The sequence below is a fragment of the Somniosus microcephalus genome, chromosome 13, assembly GCF_052327205.1.
Source record: "Somniosus microcephalus isolate GS21.2 chromosome 13, FLI_Smic_1.0, whole genome shotgun sequence".
NCBI lineage: Eukaryota > Metazoa > Chordata > Chondrichthyes > Squaliformes > Somniosidae > Somniosus > Somniosus microcephalus.
Window position 1 is genome coordinate 160805558 of NC_140999.1, and position 19700 is coordinate 160825257.

The following is a 19700-nucleotide window of genomic DNA, read 5'->3' on the forward strand; positions in this document are numbered from 1 at the left end:
GTAATCGCCATTTTAGTCGGCGGGGGAAGAAGACAAGCGCGGGAAAAGCCGCCAAGCGCGGGAAGCCGCCATTTTGAAAAATAAAATAAAATAAAGGAAACTCAACAAGGATGCCAAAAACGGGTAACAGCACTGCTTTTGATAGCGATGTAGAAGATTGGGCCACTTACGTGGAACACGTTGAAGTTTACTGTACAGCGAATGAGGTACCGGTGGATAAGAAAGCACTAACCCTATTAAACTCGATGGGTACGAAGACGTACGGGTTATTAAGGCACCTTGTAACACCAGATAAACCAGTAGGAAAGAGTTTCGCGGATATTGTTACTATCCTGCAAGAGCATTTAAACCCCACGCCGCTGCTGATAGTGGAACGATTTAAATTTTACAAAAGAATTCAGCTTAAAGAGGAAAGCAACGCTGAATTCTTAATCGAACTGCGCAAGTTATCAAAGTACTGTCAGTTCGGTACAGGACTAGCAGACGCTCCGAGAGATAAGTTTGTGTGTGGACTACTAAAGGAAGGAACCCAGAAGCGACTGCTAGAGGAAAAGGATCTTACGCTGGACAAAGCTTTCAGCATTGCAGCATCGCACGAGGCAGCAGCACGAGGCACTGCAGAAATGCAGCAAAGGCCATCGGAATTCAGCACCAATGAAATGGCATTGGGCGCAGTAAAGTGCTATCGTTGCGGAAGGACAACGTATGATCAGAACCAGTGCTGGTTCAAAGATAAAGAATGCAGGCAATGTGGCAAACTTGGTCACATAGCGAGAGTATGCCGGTCAGGAAAGAAGACCAGCAACAAAAAGTCGCCGCAGGAGAAGTACAAAAAAGTACACAAGGTGACAGAGAACAGTTCGGATGAACAGAAGACGGATTCAGACTCCAGCAGTAAGGAACTGGGTTGTCTAAAAATACATAATGTGGGTAACACAGCAGACCACCAAACTATCTGGGTCATGCTTCGGATAGCAGGAGTCCAAGTGAAGATGGAATCGGACACTGGATCGGCATTGACGGTCATGAATAAGCAAGATTACAAAAGGTTATTCTCACACATTCCCCTGAGGGATACGGAGATTGTATTGAAAACATACACGGGGCAAAGAGTATACCCCATCGGAAAGATAAAGGTAAAGGTGGTCTACAATGGTAAAGAAAGTCAGGGAATGGACTTGTATGTGTTACCTAAGGGAGGTCCGCCACTACTGGGACGGGAATGGATCCGGAGAATAAATATGGACTGGCATTCTTTACAAGCACTAACTGTAGATTCCTGTAAAGAGGACGACGTCAAACCTAAACGGCTGTCCAAAATATTGGACGATGCTAAGGAGGTGTTCCAACAGGGACTGGGAACACTGAAAGGAATTACGGCAAACATCAAGGTTGAAGAACATGCAAACCCAAAATTTTTCAAAGCCAGACCGGTACCTTATGCGATACGACCTGCTGTGGAAGCAGAGCTGGAAGGGCTAGAATGTTCAGGAGTACTGTCAAAGGTGGACTGGAGCGAATGGGCCACACCCATTGTTCCCGTCATGAAGCGTTCGTTGAGCAACAAGCCGGGGGAACCTGGGAAGGTTCGCATCTGTGGCGATTTCAAGATCACTGTTAATCCGGTTCTTCACACGGTGCAATATCCGCTTCCGCGGATTGAGGATATCTTCACCTCGCTGTCTGGCGGGAAACACTTCACCAAGATAGACCTGGCGCAGGCGTACCTACAGATGGAAGTTGATGAAGCGTCACGCCAGCATCTCACGATCAACACACATAAGGGCTTATATCGGTATAATAGAGTGGCATCGGCTCCAGCAATTTGGCAAAGGGCCATGGAGCAGGTATTACAGGGAATTCCAGGCACACAATGCTACCTGGACGACATTCTGATTACAGGAGATGATGATAAGGAACACCTCGCGAATTTGGAGCAGGTGCTCACCAGATTGAAAGAATATGGACTCAGAGTTAATCGCCAGAAATGTGAGTTCTTTCAGAAGCGAATCTCGTACTGCGGTCACGTCATTGACCAGGAGGGGCTTCATAAGTCACCTGACAAGATCGAAGCTGTTGTGAAAGCTCCCGCTCCGGAAAATGTATCCCAGTTGAGGTCGTTCCTTGGGTTGATTAACTATTACCACAAGTTTCTTCCAAATTTATCCACGGTGTTACACCCGCTGAACACTCTTTTGCAAATGGGAGTACCATGGAAGTGGAGCGAGGACTGTAAGCGGGCTTTTCAAAAAAGCAAGGCACTGATCACCTCTAAGGAAGTGTTGGCTCACTTTAACCCAACGCTGCCTATTCGTTTAGCTTGTGATGCTTCTCCATATGGTATCGGGGCAGTGCTCTCACATAAGTTGCCAAATGGCTTGGAAAGGCCAGTCGCGTTCGCATCCAGATCATTGACCTCCGCAGAGCGCAACTATGCTCAGATAGATAGGGAGGCTCTCAGCCTCGTGTGGGGAGTTAAGAAATTTAACCATTCCCTGCAAGGCCAAAGGTTTACGCTGCTGACAGATCACCAGCCGTTGGTTTCCATTTTTAACCCTAAGAAGGGTGTTCCGGTTATGACGGCGCAGAGGCTTCAGAGATGGTCCCTTTTCCTAGGGGCACATCAATATGATATCGAATTCAAAGGTACAAAGCAACATGGTAATGCTGATGGGCTGTCACGCCTGCCACTACCTACAGCGGAAGAGGCACCGGCAGTTGACCCTGTCGAGATATTTCACTCGACCATCATCGAATGCTTACCAGTCACCAATGCGAGTATTGAGAGAGAGACCCGAAACGACCCGACACTGTCTCGGGTCTACGATTTGACAGTGAAGGGATGGCCAGCACATGGCGAACCACTGTTACCTGCATTCTCAGCCAGACGAGAACAGCTGTCCGTCTGTCAAGGAACATTGATGTATGGAACAAGGGTGATTATTCCTCCTAAATTAAGGGAGAGAGTTCTGAAGGAACTGCATGAAGGTCATCTGGGGGGAGTCAAGATGAAAGGCCTTGCTAGGGCTTATGTGTGGTGGCCAGGTATCGACAAACAAATAGAGGATCTGACTAAAAGCTGCTCAGGGTGCCAAAAAGTTCAAAACACACCTCCAATTGCACCGCTGCATCCGTGGGAATGGCCTTCAACCCTATGGCAATGTGTGCATATCGACTTTGCAGGTCCATTCATGGATTCCATGTTTTTGATAGCGGTAGACGCACATTCTAAATGGCCAGAAGTGATTAAGATGTCGACCACTACCTCTGAAAAGACGATTGCAGTTCTAAGAACCATATTTGCAAGGAATGGGTTGCTGGAACAAATATGTTCAGACAACGGACCACAGTTCGTGTCAGAAGAATTCCAGAAATTCATGAAAAAGAATGGGGTGAAACACTATACATCTGCCCCATATCATCCGGCTACCAATGGGTTGGCCGAGAGATTTGTACAAACGTTCAAAAAGGCGATAAAGGCCATGAGCGAAGACCATATTCCACTACAACACAAGGTGGACAATTTCCTGATGGCATATCGAAACGCCACGCATGCAGTGACAAATCAAAGCCCTGCCATAATGTTCTATAACAGGAGGTTGCGGTCCCGGTTGGATTTGTTAAAACCCAATGTGCGTAGGGAAGTCGAAAACAAACAATTCCAGCACGTAAATAACAAGGCCACTCAGAGTTTCGAAATAGGACAACCAGTGTTGGCCAGGGACTATAGGAATGATAAATGGCAATCCGGAACAATTCGTGCCCGACAAAGACCCTTGATGCACATGGTAGACGTTGGTGAGAACGTAATACGACGTCATGCTGACGAACTTGTGGAATCGAGAACAAGGGTCGACCCCATGTCTACGGCAGAGACACCAGTTGAAGAAGTTATTGAGCCTGTAGCATCTACCTCAGACTCAAACGTACATGATGATGTTCAATCCATAAGAGATCAAATGGATGAGTCACCCCAGCAACGAGAACCAGAGACCCCTGAAAGGCGTTATCCGGCCCGGATCAGGAGGCCTCCTCAGAGACTGAATCTTTGAACAGTTTTGTATGAAAGTTGTATATATGTTATCCATGTTATGTTTAAATTGGGGTGTACACTGTTAAGCTAAAAGGGGAGGAATTGTAGTGTATGTAACCTGTACCACCTTAAGAGACTACCTTAAGGTGATGGACTACTTTCTGATGGCTCCTGTATATTGTAGTACCGGTAGTGACCACACCGGTATATAAACCCTGTGGAGCAAAGTGTATTTCAGTTCAGCCCTGACCCTCAGTTACTAAAGACCTGTTTAAGTATTCTGTTGTCTGTGTCCAGTTATTTAGCATAACTACATTTGAAAGCACAGACACAACAGGAGTCTTAATACAATTGACGCTAAACGTGTTCAAGCAAGTCAGAGGAAGTTGTGGTCAAACTTTACAATGCACTGGTCAGCCCATACATCAAGTACTGTGTCTAGTTCTAATTGCAAAGTAACAATGGAGACAGTCAAGTACCGGCGTACCGTGGCTGCAGTGTGTACCATCTACAAGATGCATTGCAGCAACTTGCCAAGGCTTCTTCGGCAGCACCTCCCACACCCACGACCTCTTCCACCTAGAAGGACAAGGGCAGCAGGCGCATGGGAACACCACCACCTCCAAGTTCCCCTCCAAGTCACACACTATCCTGACTTAGAAGTATATCGCCGATCCTTCATCGTCACTGGGTCAAAATCCTGGAACTCCCTAACAGCACTGTGGGACTACCTTCACCACACGGACTGCAGCGGTTCAAGAAGGTGGCTCACCATCATCTTCTCAAGGGCAACTAGGGATGGGCAATAAATGCTGGCCTTGCCAGTGATGCCCAGATCCCATAAGCGAATATAAGACTCGCCTCTACTGCAAGGGGTCTGAGCTCCAAGAAAAGCCTGGAGAGACTTTGGCTTTCGAGCCTTAGGGAGGAAGAATTGGAAAGATGGTCTTATGGAAGTGTGTAAGATAGTTAAGGGAATGGAAAAGGTTAATCTATAATATTACTTTAAATTAAACCACATGAGTAATACAAAGGGATGGGGGTTTAAAATAGTAAAAGGTCATTTTTAGTATTGATATTAGGTGGTACTTCTTCATGCAGAAAATGATTAACACTTGGAATGAACTTCCAGGCAAAAGCTCTGAAATCACTTAAGAAACAATTAGAAGCTGAAATAGCGGGACTGTAGGATATTTCTGGATGGGTGAATGGCCTTCCTCATCTAAAAGTATCTAGTGATTGTGGTAAACCACTTCTATCGTTACACTATAGTTATCACTGTTGTATTGTTATCACCGTTATCACTGTTGTATCACGATACGAGGTCGCCTCTTGTCGCGCTGTTATACCTGGGCTGACCACCTCCGACTCCGCCCATGGCTCCACCTACCTGCCCAGGTATAAAGGTAGTCGACTGGCTGGTATTCCTCCTTGTTGGACCCGATCACCCACGAGGGTGGGCTCTGTTATTTAGTCAATAAAAACCTTTAGTTACGTTCCTAACTCGTCGCTTTTTATTGGACGAATTGATAGGTATATCAATTTTATTGACTAAATTTTAAAGATGTCTACTACTGGCCAGCCAGAAGCCCTCCCAGAAGCACAGCCACACCAGCCAGCTTGGCTGCAAGCCCTCAAACCACCGTACCTGGATCTAAACCCACAGGCAGCAAACGCAGCCCTCAACTTCAAACACTGGCTGGACTGCTTCGAATCCTACCTGGAAGAATCCGGCGCCCCGCAGAGATCCAAACTAAGACTTCTGAACGCCCAAGCGAGCCCGAGAGTATACGCACTCATACAGGACACGACTACGTACGAGGCCGCTATCAACCTACTGAAACAGCAGTACCGCAGCCCGGTAAATTACATGTACACCAGGCACCTCCTAAGATCCCGCCCGCAACAGCCAGGAGAGTCTGTAGCTGAATTTTTACGGGCGCTAAGAGCACTCGGCAGGAACTGTGACTTTAAAGCGGTGACGGCTGTTGAAAATACGGAAGATAATATCCGCGATGCCTTTGTGAAAGGCCTACGGTCCGACTACTCACGGCAAAGACTGCTTGAAGCTAAAGACCTCGACCTGGACAAAGCTGAAGCCCTCGCTCTCTCCCTGGAGGTGGCCCATCAGGACCAGGAGGCGTTTTCCAGGTACTGCTCGCGACCCTGGGACTCGGGCCCGACCCCTACCGCAATACCCTTCGCAGCGCCGCCCCCGGGACCTACCCCGACCCCTACCGCAATACCCTTCGCAGCGCCGCCCCCGGGACCTACCTCAGCGTCGGCGTCCCGGACCCGACCGGGCCCGCCACCCCCGGTACCGGCTCCGACATCGGGCACCCGCGATCGGGCCGCCGGCTGCTTCTTTTGCGGCCAGGAGAAGCACCCGAGGTCGCGCTGCCCAGCCAGGAACTCTACCTGCACAACCTGCAGGAAGAAAGGCCATTTCTCTAAGGCCTGCAGGAGCGGATCTTCAGAGGCCAGCAGTGCCTCATGCGAACTGTGGGGGCGGCCATCTTCTTTCACGGCAACTGAGGCCAGTATCCCCACACGTGAGTCATGGGGCGGCCATCTTTGATCAAGGCAACCGACCCCAATAGTGCATGTGAGTTATGGGGGCAGCCATCTTCTCCGCCATTTTGTCCTACCTCGTGGGAGACGCCATTTTACCCACCACGCCCGACTGCCACCGGGCCCCCGGACCCGACGACCGCCTCGCCCGCAGACGACAACGACTCGCTTACCTACACGCTAGCCTCCGTCACTCTGGATCAAGCCCGCCCACACCACCTGTCCAAGTCGATGATGGACATCAAAGTAAACGGCCACGCCACGACCTGCCTGTTTGACAGCGGAAGCACGGAGAGCTTCATCCACCCAGACACGGTGAGCCACTACTCCCTCCCTGTCCTGCCAACGCGCAACCGAATCTCGATGGCATCGAGGTCCCACGCCACGGACATTAGCGGCTACTGTGCTGTGACCTTGTCGGTTAAGGGTACAGAGTATAAAAACTTTAAACTCCTCGTCCTCCCCCAGCTCTGCGCTGCCATCCTACTAGGGCTGGACTTCCAATCCCACCTCCAAAGTGTAACCCTAGCATACGGTGGACCCCTCCCCCCACTCACAGTCGACAACCAGCGAAGGTTAAACCGCCCACCGCGTAACACCTGCAGCCTATCCACCCTCAAGGTGCCGCCACCTTCCCTGTTCGCTAACCTCACCCCCGACTGCAAACCCGTCGCTACCAAGAGTAGGCGGTACAGCGCTGGGGACAGAGCTTTCATTAGCTCTGAGGTGCAGCGTCTCCTGAAGGAGGGCATCATCGAGGGGAGCAACAGCCCCTGGCGTGCCCAGGTCGTGGTCGTTAAGACCGGCGATAAAAATCGCCTGGTCATCGACTACAGCCAGACCATAAACAGATACACCCAGCTGGACGCATACCCCCTTCCCCGCATATCTGACATGGTCAATCAGATTGCACAATACCGCGTATTCTCGACCATCGACCTTAAGTCGGCCTACCACCAACTCCCTATCCACCCCGAGGACCGCCAGTACACCGCCTTCGAGGCGAATGGGCGCCTATACCACTTCCTTAGGGTCCCCTTCGGTGTCACCAACGGGGTCTCGGTCTTCCAAAGGGAGATGGACCGGATGGTTGACCAGAACGGACTGCAGGCCACATTCCCCTACCTAGATAACGTCACCATCTGCGGCCGCGACCGGCAGGACCACGACGTGAATCTGGAGAAATTCCTCCGTACAGCCCAACGGCTGAACCTCACCTACAATAAGGAGAAATGTGTGTTTAACACCTCGCGCCTTGCCATCCTTGGCTGTGTAGTAGAGAACGGACTCATCGGCCCCGACCCCGAAAGAATGCGCCCCCTCATGGAGCTACCCCTCCCCCACTGCCCTAAGGCACTTAAGAGAACCCTGGGGCTCTTCGCCTACTATGCCCAATGGGTGCCCAATTATGCGGACAAAGCCAGACCCCTCATGAAGTCCACATCCTTCCCCCTTACGGAGGAAGCGTGCGCAGCCTTCTCCCTCATTAAGGGAGACATTGCCAAGGCCACTATGCACGCAGTGGATGAGTCCATCCCCTTCCAAGTCGAGAGCGATGCATCCGACTTCGCCCTAGCCGCCACCCTTAACCAGGAGGGGAGACCGGTGGCCTTCTTCTCAAGGACCCTACAGGGCCCTGAGATCCGACACTCGTCGGTCGAGAAGGAGGCCCAGGCGTTGTGGAGGCGGTACGACGCTGGAGGCACTACCTGGCAGGCAAACGATTTACCCTCCTTACCGACCAACGTTCGGTCGCTTTTATGTTTAATAACAAGCTGAGGGGCAAAATCAAGAATGACAAGATCTTGAGGTGGAGAATCGAGCTCTCCACCTACGATTATGATATCTTGTACCGGCCAGGTAAGCTGAACGAACCCCCCGATGCTCTGTCACGAATTACATGCGCCAGCGCGCAAAGTGATAGACTTCAGACCCTCCACAACGACCTCTGCCACCCCGGGGTCACCAGACTTTACCACTTCATTAAGGCCCGCAACCTGCCCTACTCCATCGAGGAGGTCAGGACCATAACCAGGAACTGCCAGACCTGCGCCGAGTGCAAACCGCACTTCTTTAGGCCGGACAGAGCAAGCCTGATCAAGGCCACCCGCCCCTTCGAGCGCCTGAGCATCGACTTTAAGGGGCCCCTCCCGTCCTCTGACCGTAATGTGTACTTCCTCAACATTGTTGATGAGTACTCCCGTTTCCCCTTTGCCTTCCCCTGCCCAGACATGACCAGTACCACGGTCATTAAATGCCTGAACGACCTCTTCGCCTTGTTCGGGTTCCCAAACTATATACATAGTGACCGGGGCTCCTCTTTCATGAGCGAGGAACTCCGTCAGTTCCTACTAGCGAGAGGTATTGCAGCAAGTAGGACCACCAGCTACAACCCCCAAGGGAACGGCCAGGTGGAAAGAGAGAACGCGACGGTATGGAAGGCCGTCCTCTTAGCCTTAAAGTCTAAGGGCCTCCCAACCTCCCGCTGGCAGGAAGTCCTCCCGACAGCGCTGCACTCCATCCGGTCACTACTTTGCACTGCCGTTAACGCCACCCCCCATGAACGAATGTTTGTTTTCCCCAGGAAGTCGACTACGGGAACCACTCTACCAACCTGGCTGACCTCTCCGGGGCCCGTCTTGCTGCGAAAGCACGTGAGGGCCCATAAAACAGACCCCCTGGTCGAAAGGGTGAACCTCCTGCACGCCAACCCCCAGTACGCCTACGTGGCTTACCCAGACGGGCGGGAGGACACTGTCTCCTTACGAGACCTAGGTATATCAGTGATCAAGCACAAAAGTGCAAAGGATTCGAGCAGAACATTTCTTGGCTAAATATTTACCTGGATTAACCTGTATTCGGTACAGCTCTCAAGGGTTAACTTTAATGCATATTTTTGAATTTAACCTAATTAGATTTTTAGCCATTTCTGGTGTGTTGGTCTACACCTGTTCATTACAGTCCAATCCAGACGAGATTAACGAGTCTAATGTGGTCTTTCTAGTACAGTATGAGCAAATTTAGTTTTATGCACATGTGATATGAAAGGAAAACAACATTACCTTTATAACTCTGGCTAATCCAAAGTCAGCAATCTTGCAAATGCAATTATCTCCAACTAGGACATTTCTTGCAGCCAAATCCCGATGGATATAGTTTAGGGATTCTAGATATGACATCCCCTCTGCTACTTGAATTGACATGTCAAGTAGGTGCTCCAAGATCAAATGGAATCCTTCTTTGCCTGATAATAGTTTAAAATGAACAAAAGTAAGGACACAGAGAACATAAAAATTGATTTTGCCAAAAAATTGAACTTTCTTGAGATACCTTGATTCAAATTTTGGGCAAATCTTCCCATCAGCAAAGTTCACATACAAATACACAATTTATTCACACAACAGTCTTGTGTGGGCTATTATTTCATGGATGTGTGTAATAGCAAAGCATTTGTACTACATTCCTGTGTGTATTAAGCATTTATATGCGGACGCTGCTCATGGGAAGATCTATTACCAAATCCTTGGTATAGAAAACGCATTTTAGTTCAAAAAATACTACATACTGCGAAATGAAGTAAAGCAGACACCTTTATAATTTACCAAATTTTAGAAACTAGATGGCAGTAGATTGAAAGCAAGTCAGATCAAAACAAGTCAGCAGGATGTCTCTCAAGAGAATTTTCAGGCAGGGCCCATATGATCTTCTTTTACTGTGTGAAACCATTGCTAACAGTTGGCCATTCATTTTATAGTGTCATATAGAATCATGGAATAATACAGCACAGAAGGAGGCTATTCAGCCCATTGTGCTTGTGTCGGGTCTTTGAAACAGCTATCCAATTAGTCCCACTATGAGTAGTGATATTGGAGTTCTTTGAGCAAGTATCAGAGGAGGCGCGCAATCCAATATATATGACCCCGCAAAGGAGATCTACTTAAAGCAAAAGTTCATGAGTTCCAACCATTGAAGTCAAAAATGGATTATTAATAAGCTAGATTCGCAATGAGAATTGTTCTAATTCATCCAGTCGGGTTCCTCAAGGCATTCTTGCTGTTCAAAATATTTACTACTGGCCTTAAAAGGAATTGTAAGTTCGAGCACTAAATTTGCAGAAGACACTATGGGGGCGATTTTGCCAGCCCTGGGGAGGTGGGTTTGGAGGCGGGACTGCCGGGAAAATGGTAGAATCTGGGGGCGGGTACCCATCCTCCGCACCATCTTCCCAGGAGGCGGGTACCCAACCCGCGCCGGGTCCCGTCTCCAAGGCGGGAAGAGGATTAGTGCCTGTTAACAGGTAGTTAACAGGCAGTTTTTTTGAGAATCTCCATTTTGAGCCCTGAAGTGTGGGCTTCCCGACGGCACCAAACCTCGCCAGGGTCAGCGAGGTGGGCCGTCGGTCTGCGGAGGTCAGAGGGGTCGAGATGTCCAGTGTTCAGGTGAGTGATGGGTGCATGCGTGCAGAGGTAAGTGTGTGAAGTGTGTGTAAAGTGTTCTAATAAGTTTTACTTACCTTTACTTCTTCCTGCAGGCTTCCTTCCTTCAGGTCTCGGGAGTCCCTCAGCTCACCGGCACAGAAAGCAGAATGGCCGCTGAACTGTCAAAAGCTTTCTGCTTTCTGCTCAGGAGAGCTCTCTAACTCAGCCTGAGTGACAGGACTGAACTTAGAAGACAGATTGTCAGTGTTTGACAGCTTCACAGAGCCGTCAAATGCTGACATTTCATCTGTCAAAAGCTCTTGACAAATGAAACATCACTCGCTGACATCACCTGTAACCGGCTTTCCCTTAATTGGCCTGCTAAGCCTGCTGGGCGGGCTTAACAAGGTCAATCAAGGGAAAATAGCGTGGGTTGGCCACAAGTTGATGGAGGCGGGACTAAAACCCGACAAGTGGGAGTCCCGCCCCCAAAAGCTCCCCATTGGCAAAATCCAGCCCCAAGTTGCATGAGAAAGTTTGCCAGAGAAAAGTCACGAAATCACCTAAAGCATTTACCCCACAAATGTTTGGAGTGAACTTGGAGATAAGTTTTTTGATTTTGCAGGACAGGTTCGTATTGATTTGTATGTGGGTTCAATGACGACACATTCATGAAAGAGAATGACTTTTTATCTAAAGTATGTTCAACTCAGTTAACAGCATTTATAGGAGACACCATCTTAGAGATCCATCTAAAGCGAAACTAAAACTAAACTGCTTGTCTCTCACATGCCCTCTGCTGGTCAGGCATAAATAATCAATCAGGCAAATATGCTGGTAAGGCATAAATAATCAAACAGGCAAATACCATCACTATTTGCTGATATCATTACATCTCCCTTTCTTAAAACAAAAGTATTTTACTTTTATCTAACTACATGTTTTCTTTGTATTACTCTGCATTTTAACTGTAACACTTAATGAACTTACATTATCATTATCAAGTTTTTTTAACCTTGTTTTGTGTGTTCACATGAAATATGTAAATACACTAGAACTTGAAGAAAGAATAAGATAACATTACTTCCTTCTATAACAAGAGTCCTTAAACTTGCTCAATGAGTCTCTCAGGAGGCTTCATGCGTCTTGAGGATTTTCTGATTGATTGTCCTTGAATCTGAGTTGTTGCCTCAGATGATGAATTATCAGCTGTGTGATCAGGTTGTTCAACAGTATCAGTCTTTTGACCTGCTGTGTGATCAGGTTGTTCAACAGTATCAGTCTTTTGACTTGCTGTGGCTGGTCCCATGAGAAGATCCCGACGATTTCTTCTCAGAACAGCACCCTCATCTGTCTGAATGGTGTATGATCTTGGTTGAACTTCACTCAGGACAGTTCCCTTCTGAGTCCATATGTTTGTTTTGTCTTTGAACCTTACTTGGTCACCAGTGTGGAGTTCAGGTAGGTTTTGTGTTCCTCTGTCATAGTAGTACTTTTGCTTTTCTTTCTGTTGTTCTTTGAACTTCCTCACTTTCTCCCCCTCTTTTGTTTTCAGGAGGTTCTCCGGGATGGGTAGGTTTGACCTTAGCAGACGTCCCATCAGGAGTTGGGCTGGTGACATACCACACTCGAGCGGCATTGTGCGGTATACAAGCATGCTCTGGTAGAAGTCAGTTCCACTGTCTTTTGCCTTGTACATCAGTCTGGACTGTCTGGACCGATTTTTCCACTAGTCCATTGGACTGTGGAAAGTGAGGACTTGACGTTGTGTGGACAAAGTCCCACTCTTTGGCAAAGTGTCGGAAACTTGCATTGTAAAACTGGGATCCGTTGTCTGTGAAGACCTCGCTTGCCACGCCATGTCTGGAGAATATGGCTTTCATACATGTTATCACAGCATCTGCAGTGGTGGTGTACAGTCTACAAACCTCTGGATACAGGGAGTAATAGTCTGTGACTACAAGATAGTCCTTCCCTTGACATACGAATAGGTCAGCGCCTACCTTCTGGTAAGGTCTGTTTGGCGCTGGGTGTGGCTTTAGTGGTTCTACCGGATTGCTTGCTCGATATTTCAGGCATATTGTGCAGTTTGACACCTCATTTGTCACATCTTGGTTGATTTGTGGCCAGTACATCACCTCTCGTGCTCTTTTCTTACACTTTTCGATTCCCAGATGTCCTCCATGGATCCTTTTTAGCGTCTCTTTTCTCAGACTCTTTGGGATAACTATTTTACTTCCTTTGTAGATGATGTCTTCGACCAGTGATAGTTCCGCCCTGCAGTTCCAGTACTCTGCCATGTCAGGTGAGCAGTCTTGCTTCATGTTGGGCCATCCATCCAAGATGCTTTTCCTCAGTCGTCTCATTGTTTCATCTTTGTTTGTCTCATTCTTTATGAGCTCCATTTTTGCATCTGCTATGGGCAGTGCACTTGTGATCATGTCCACGTAGGCATTCACTTTTTCATCCATTTTGGTGTTTGCGGGCTCTCTTGGGTCTACAGCTCTGGACAACGTGTCTGCTGTATACATCAGCTTACCCGGTGTGTACGCAACATTCAGTGTATAGCGTTGCAGCCTGATCATCATTCTTTGTATTCTAAGCGGACACCCATTTAGTGGCTTTTGGAACAATGCAATCAAGGGCTTATGGTCAGTCTCTACACTGATTGCTTGTCCTGCCACAAACTGGTGAAATCTTTCACAGGCGTATGTGATGCTGAGCAGCTCCTTTTCTAGTTGAGCATATCGCGTCTCCGCGTCTGTCATTGAGCGCGATGCATATGCAATAGGTTGCCAGGAGTCATATTTTTGCAGAAGAACAGCACCGAGCCCACTCTGTGATGCATCTGATGATATCTTGATGGGTCTCGCTGGGTCATAAAACCTCAGAACTGGTTCCTCTGTGAGCAGTTTCTTTAGATCGCTCCGTGACTTCTCATGCTCATGATTCCATTCCCATTCTATGTTCTTTTCAGTTAGTCTTCTCAGTGGCGCCATCTTTTCTGAGAGGTTGGATATGAATTTACCCATGTAGTTGATCATTCCATTAAACCTCTGCACATCCTTTTTGCATTGTGGCTTTGGCATATTCTCAATGGCGGACACCTTTCTGGGATCTGGTCTGATGCCCTCACTGCTAAGGATATCTCCCACGAATGTCAGTTCTGTCACCCCGAGCTGGCATTTCTCTCTATTCAGCTTCAGGTTTGTTTTCCTTGTTGCTTCCAGCACTTTTTTCAGTCTCTCGTCATGCTCAGTTCTCGTGGTTCCCCATACTATGATGTCATCCATTGATGTATCAACTCCCTCCAGGTGCTCATAGATCATATGGATAGTTTTGTGATACACTTCAGGAGCTGAGGCAATGCCAAATGGTAACCTTACGAATCTGTATCTGCCAAATGGACTGTTGAACGTGCACAGTCTTGAACTTGCCTCGTCCAGTTTCATCTGCCAAAATCCTGATGATGCATCTAATTTGCTGAAATACTTTGCATTTGCAAACTGTGACATGATTTCCTCACGTGTAGGAAGCTTGAAGTGCTCTCTCTTTATTGCTCTGTTTAGATCTCTTGGATCCAGGCAAATCCTGAGCTTTCCATCCACAATGATGAGGGAACTCACCCACTCAGTTGGCTCATCTATCTTCTGAATCACGTTCAGGCTTTCCATCCTGTCCAACTCTGCCTTCAGTTGCTTTTGAAGAGCAAATGGAACTTTTCTGCATGGATGTATGACCGTTGGCATACTTTTATCTACTCTGATCGTGTGTTCTCCTGGAAGGCAGCCTAGACCCTGAAATAGGTTGTTGTACTCTTTCATGAGTTCATCATAGACTGTCTCTCCTTCGCTTTCCACAATGAGGACTCTCTTTACCAGGTTCAGTCTCTCACAGGCTTTTAAACCTAGTATGGCTTGCACATCCTTTGGCACCACGATTAATGCTAGCGTGTGCTCTCTGTCCTTGTGTGTCACTTTGACAATGCATCTTCCTTTCACTGATATATCAGTACCTGAGTATCCTGTCACTTTCACTTTTATTCCATGTATCTTTGGTCTGGGTCTAATTTTCTTAAAATCAGTCTCTGATATCACATTAACTTGTGCTCCAGTATCCAATTTAAATGGAATGTGTATGTCATTCACTTTTAGTGTCAACATCCAGTCTCTTTTTTCTTCTTTCTTGTTTTCAGACACAACATCTACATAGAACTCCTCTATCTCGCTTTCATCTACTGCATGGACCTTGCTTTGTTGCGCTTGGTTCTTGCAGCAACGGGCATAATGGTTGTTTTTGTTGCAACTATTGCATGTTTTACCATATGCTGGACACTTTTTTGGTGTATGCTGTGTACCGCATCGACTGCATGACTTTCGATTGCCCCTTTCATTTTTGTTCGCTGGCCACGCCTCTTTTTTCACATTGGCGCTCTTTTTGTTAAACGGTTTGTGTCCGTTCTTACTCACTGCATCCACGTTGTAGCTACTGTCACTGAACAGCTCCTTTGCCTGCAACTACAGTCTCTGTAGCCCTACACAGTGCTATGGCTTTTCCCAGGTCTAGATTTTGCTCTCTTAGCAGTCTTTCCCTTAGACCATTATCTGGAATACCACACACCAGTCTGTCTTTTATCAGCGAGTCTGTCAGTCCCCCAAATTCACACGTTTTGCTTGTTTCTCAGTTCAGTCACATACTGATCAATAGTCTCTCCCGTTTTCTGTACACATGTGAAAAATCTGTGCCTCTCAAATGTCACGTTACGTTTAGGTATGCAGTAGGCCTCAAACTGTTCCATTATTTTATCCAACTTCATTTTGTCTCCATCAGCAGCAAATGTGAAGTTATTATACACCTCCAACGCTTCATCACCCACGACATGTAAGAACACTGACGCTTTCATTTTATCACTTTTCTCGTCAGCTCCGATTACCGCTAAATACAACTCCAAATGTTGTTTGAACCTCCTCCAATTTTCAGCCACATTACCTGTCAACTGAAGCTTCGCCGGTGGGTGTAAACCTTCCATTTTTTCACTTCGTTAGCTATTCTTCAAAGGTAAGTAACGATGTTCTCTTTTGGCTTGCTAATATGTGGAGAGCTGATTTAACTTCAGATTTTTCCTCTTCATCTCTTTCAATCACTTCTGACACCATGTATTGATTTGTATGTGGGTTCAATGACGACACATTCATGAAAGAGAATGACTTTTTATCTAAAGTATGTTCAACTCAGTTGACAGCATTTACAGGAGACACCATCTTAGAGATCCATCTAAAGCGAAACTAAAACTAAACTGCTTGTCTCTCACATGCCCTCTGCTGGTCAGGCATAAATAATCAATCAGGCAAATATGCTGGTAAGGCATAAATAATCAAACAGGCAAATACCATCACTATTTGCTGATATCATTACAGTTCCCAGATGGTATTGGGCAGAATTATGGTTGTTTTGCCACAAGACTGGTCTATGGACATTCAAAAGCACAAGGTCAAATTTCTGAAATAAAATCAGAAAGTGCTAGAAACACTCAACAGGTCAGGCAGCATCTCTGGAGAGAGAAACAGAGTTAACGTTTCAGGTTGATGACCTTTCAGCAGACCTAAAAATGAACTGTCTCTCTCCACAGATGCTGAGTGTTTCCAGCATTTTCTGTTTTTATTTCAGATTTCCATCATCCGCAGTATTTTGCTTTTGTTTTAGAGATCAAATTTCTGGTTGGGGAGAAACAGCAAAACCTGCCCCAGGGCTCACAGAGCCATAGAAATTATAACATTTCCCTTTTTGTTCTTCGACGGCCCTGGTTACCAAGTAAACAACCATGCAGACAACCTCCCACTATTTACCCTCTTATAACCTTTCAGTATTTAAAAAGCCTGTTAGATCCTTAACCTTCTCTGTTGCAGTGAAAAAAGCCCAGCAGGCACCTCAAAGCACTGGAGAGGTACCACCAACGCTGCCTCCGGAAGATCCTGCAAATCCATTGGCAGGATAGGCGCACCAACATCAGTGTTCTTGCTCAGGCCATCATCCCCAGCATCGAAGCTTTGACCACGCTCGATCAGCTCCGATGGATGGGTCACATTGTCCGCATGCCCGATACGAGACTCCCAAAACAAGCGCTCTACTCAGAGCTCCGGCACGGCAAGAGAGCCCCAGGTGGGCAGAGGAAACGCTTCAAGGACACCCTCAAAGCCTCCTTGAAAAAGTGCAACATCCCCACCGACACCTGGGAATCCCTGGCCCAAGACCACACAAAGTGGAGGAGAAGCATCCGGGAAGGCGCCGAACACCTCGAGTCTCTTTGCCGAGAGCAAGCGGAAGCCAAGCGCAGGCAGTACAAGGAGCGTACGTCAACCCAAGCACCCCACCCACCCGTCCCTTCAACCACCATCTGGCCCACCTGTGACAGAGACTGTAGGTCCCGCATTGGGCTAATCAGTCACCTGCAAACTCATTTTTAATGTGGAAGCAAGTTATCCTCGGTTCCGAGGGACTGCCTAAGAAGATTTACCCTCTTATAACCTTTCAGTATTTAAAAAACCTGTTAGATCCTTAACCTTCTCTGTTGCAGTGAAAAAAGCCCCCATTTTTCAAGCCATAACTATAACCTGAAAGATCATGGGTTGATCTTTGCAAACAAAATGCTTTCCGAGGACTTTGCTATGCTAGCAACAGTATCCCACAAATATTCCATTATATTAGTGTGAGTGGATTCCACTTCCGCAATGGTGGAAATTTCAGCAAAAGTAGTAATCATTATCTTGAAAGTTTTGTGTTATAGTCTCTTATATGGTGGGTAGAAGAATATCATTTGCTTGTTGTTAAGATTGATCTTTAAGTAGACCTTCTTGATGTCAACTTTGTCTAGTTTGCTTCAGTCTCTTTAGAGATATCAACCAGGATGCCCAACAAAAGAAGGCCCAATTACTATGGGACACTTAAATATCCCAACAAATCAACTAAGCAGCTGCATCCATCAGTCAATTGACTGTAGCTCCAAGCTTCCAGGAGCACAATTTCATATGCACAGGTATAACCTTGATGGTTGAATTTGGATAAGGCACTAGCCAAAGCATCCTAGATGATACTTTTATCACATTGAAAAAAAATGGCAAAATACTGGATAGGTAAAAATAAAAAGGATGTCTACTCAACTTCGTAAATAGCTTAGCAGACTGCCATTTTTCATGCGTTCAGTTACAATGTAGAAAGGATCAGCCGTTGTGCATACTGCGTAAAGTGACATTACATGTGGATGATGCAACTTCTTCATAACCTGCGTCTCTGCCTGGAAATCTTTCTGGTTCATTACACCTGGAGAACAAAAAAACATGTAAAATTGTAAGAATAGATTTGACTAAACATTAACATTTTTTGTTTACTACACCATCGTTCTTCTTTACGGCACTTTCATAAAACCTTGCTACCAGTTTTAAGGTGTAATTACTTCATAGTCAAATACATAAAGCAGGGATTCCATGTGAATTGTTTAAATAGATTTCATTTTAGCCGTCAATAGTTTTAACACCTTCTTTCTGAAGAGCATCTTTCTGAAAAAAGAAAACAAAGACCCATCACCAACGTAAGCCTAAAGTAAAATTTGAAAATTATAGAATGACACCACCACATCCATTAGGGAAGATATCCTCTGTGTCCAATCACTAACAAAATCTTTGTAAACACCTTATTGATTTTGTTACAAATAGGAATCTTTGCCATAAATTATGTTATTTTGTCATTTTATATTTCATTAGAAATAACCTCAGGGATGTGGGATAGAATTGGTAGTTACAGTTGAAGACGAGCACCAGTAGAGGTATCATGATGGCTGCCTCATATGCTGTAATTTCTATGATTCAATTAACCATTGCAGGTAGTACAGGCAAATCTAACCACACGAGCGATACTTCACAAGCCGCTGCATACTTTTCACAATAATGGTTTTATTATTGGACTCCCTTTATATTTCTCCACCCCCATTTTCAGTTGGTTATTTCCTTCCATTCAACGATATACCACAAATTGCGTGTAATTGCTTGGCTTGTCTGTCTCCATTTCCTTCTTATCCAGTATAGCATACCCTGACTGAGGGTGACAATTTATCAGGGGAGCTCACAAGCATGAATCTATGCCATTGTTTGGTGGCGAGAGAGGACACAAAAAAGCTGCACCACTCGGCTGCCTTTAAAGCCAGGTTATTACTTTTGGCAATCAGGTATTTTATTCTTCCCCTTCTCTGCTTCTTCAGGTTTTCCCATCCTTTCTGAACTCTGTCATTGCTGCTCTGTAACTAACTGCTAGGACAAGTATGTAAGCAGTCAGGGTAATCTGCTCTTCTGTTATTTCTCCATCCCTCGAAGAACTAGTAACTTTATAATGGAGCATCACAATCTAATTTCTGTGGTGGGCAGGGCGGCGAGGGGCGTGTGGACGGACAACCCCCAATATTCTAATCAGTCAACAAGCATGGCATGTGTTACTGAAGAACTTTAATATATCTGATAATAATCTTGCTATTCAAAGCTGTTAACTGGTGAACTATACATGGATTCTAGTCTAAACTAACCTTAATGACTTTATGTCAACTTTGGATATTGAGCAAAATATCAATTTGCAACAAGGAGATCACAGTTGGTGCTGAATTATTGTGATACATTGAACTGGCTTTGTAACCT

General features: G+C 46.4%; 1 protein-coding gene across 3 annotated transcripts in view; it reads right to left on the minus strand.

Moving 5' to 3' along the window:
* Positions 1-19700, minus strand: part of LOC147108723 (protein-tyrosine kinase 6-like) — a 62326-nt gene that overhangs the window by 12306 nt on the left and 30320 nt on the right. For all 3 annotated transcript variants that reach the window (XM_086005479.1, XM_086005481.1, XM_086005480.1), the window contains exons 5-6: positions 18181-18339; positions 9667-9848 (exon numbers count right to left, since the gene is read on the minus strand). In XM_086005479.1, the coding sequence (XP_085861605.1) occupies positions 9667-9848; positions 18181-18339 (341 nt within the window). The remainder of the gene's footprint in view (positions 1-9666; positions 9849-18180; positions 18340-19700) is intronic.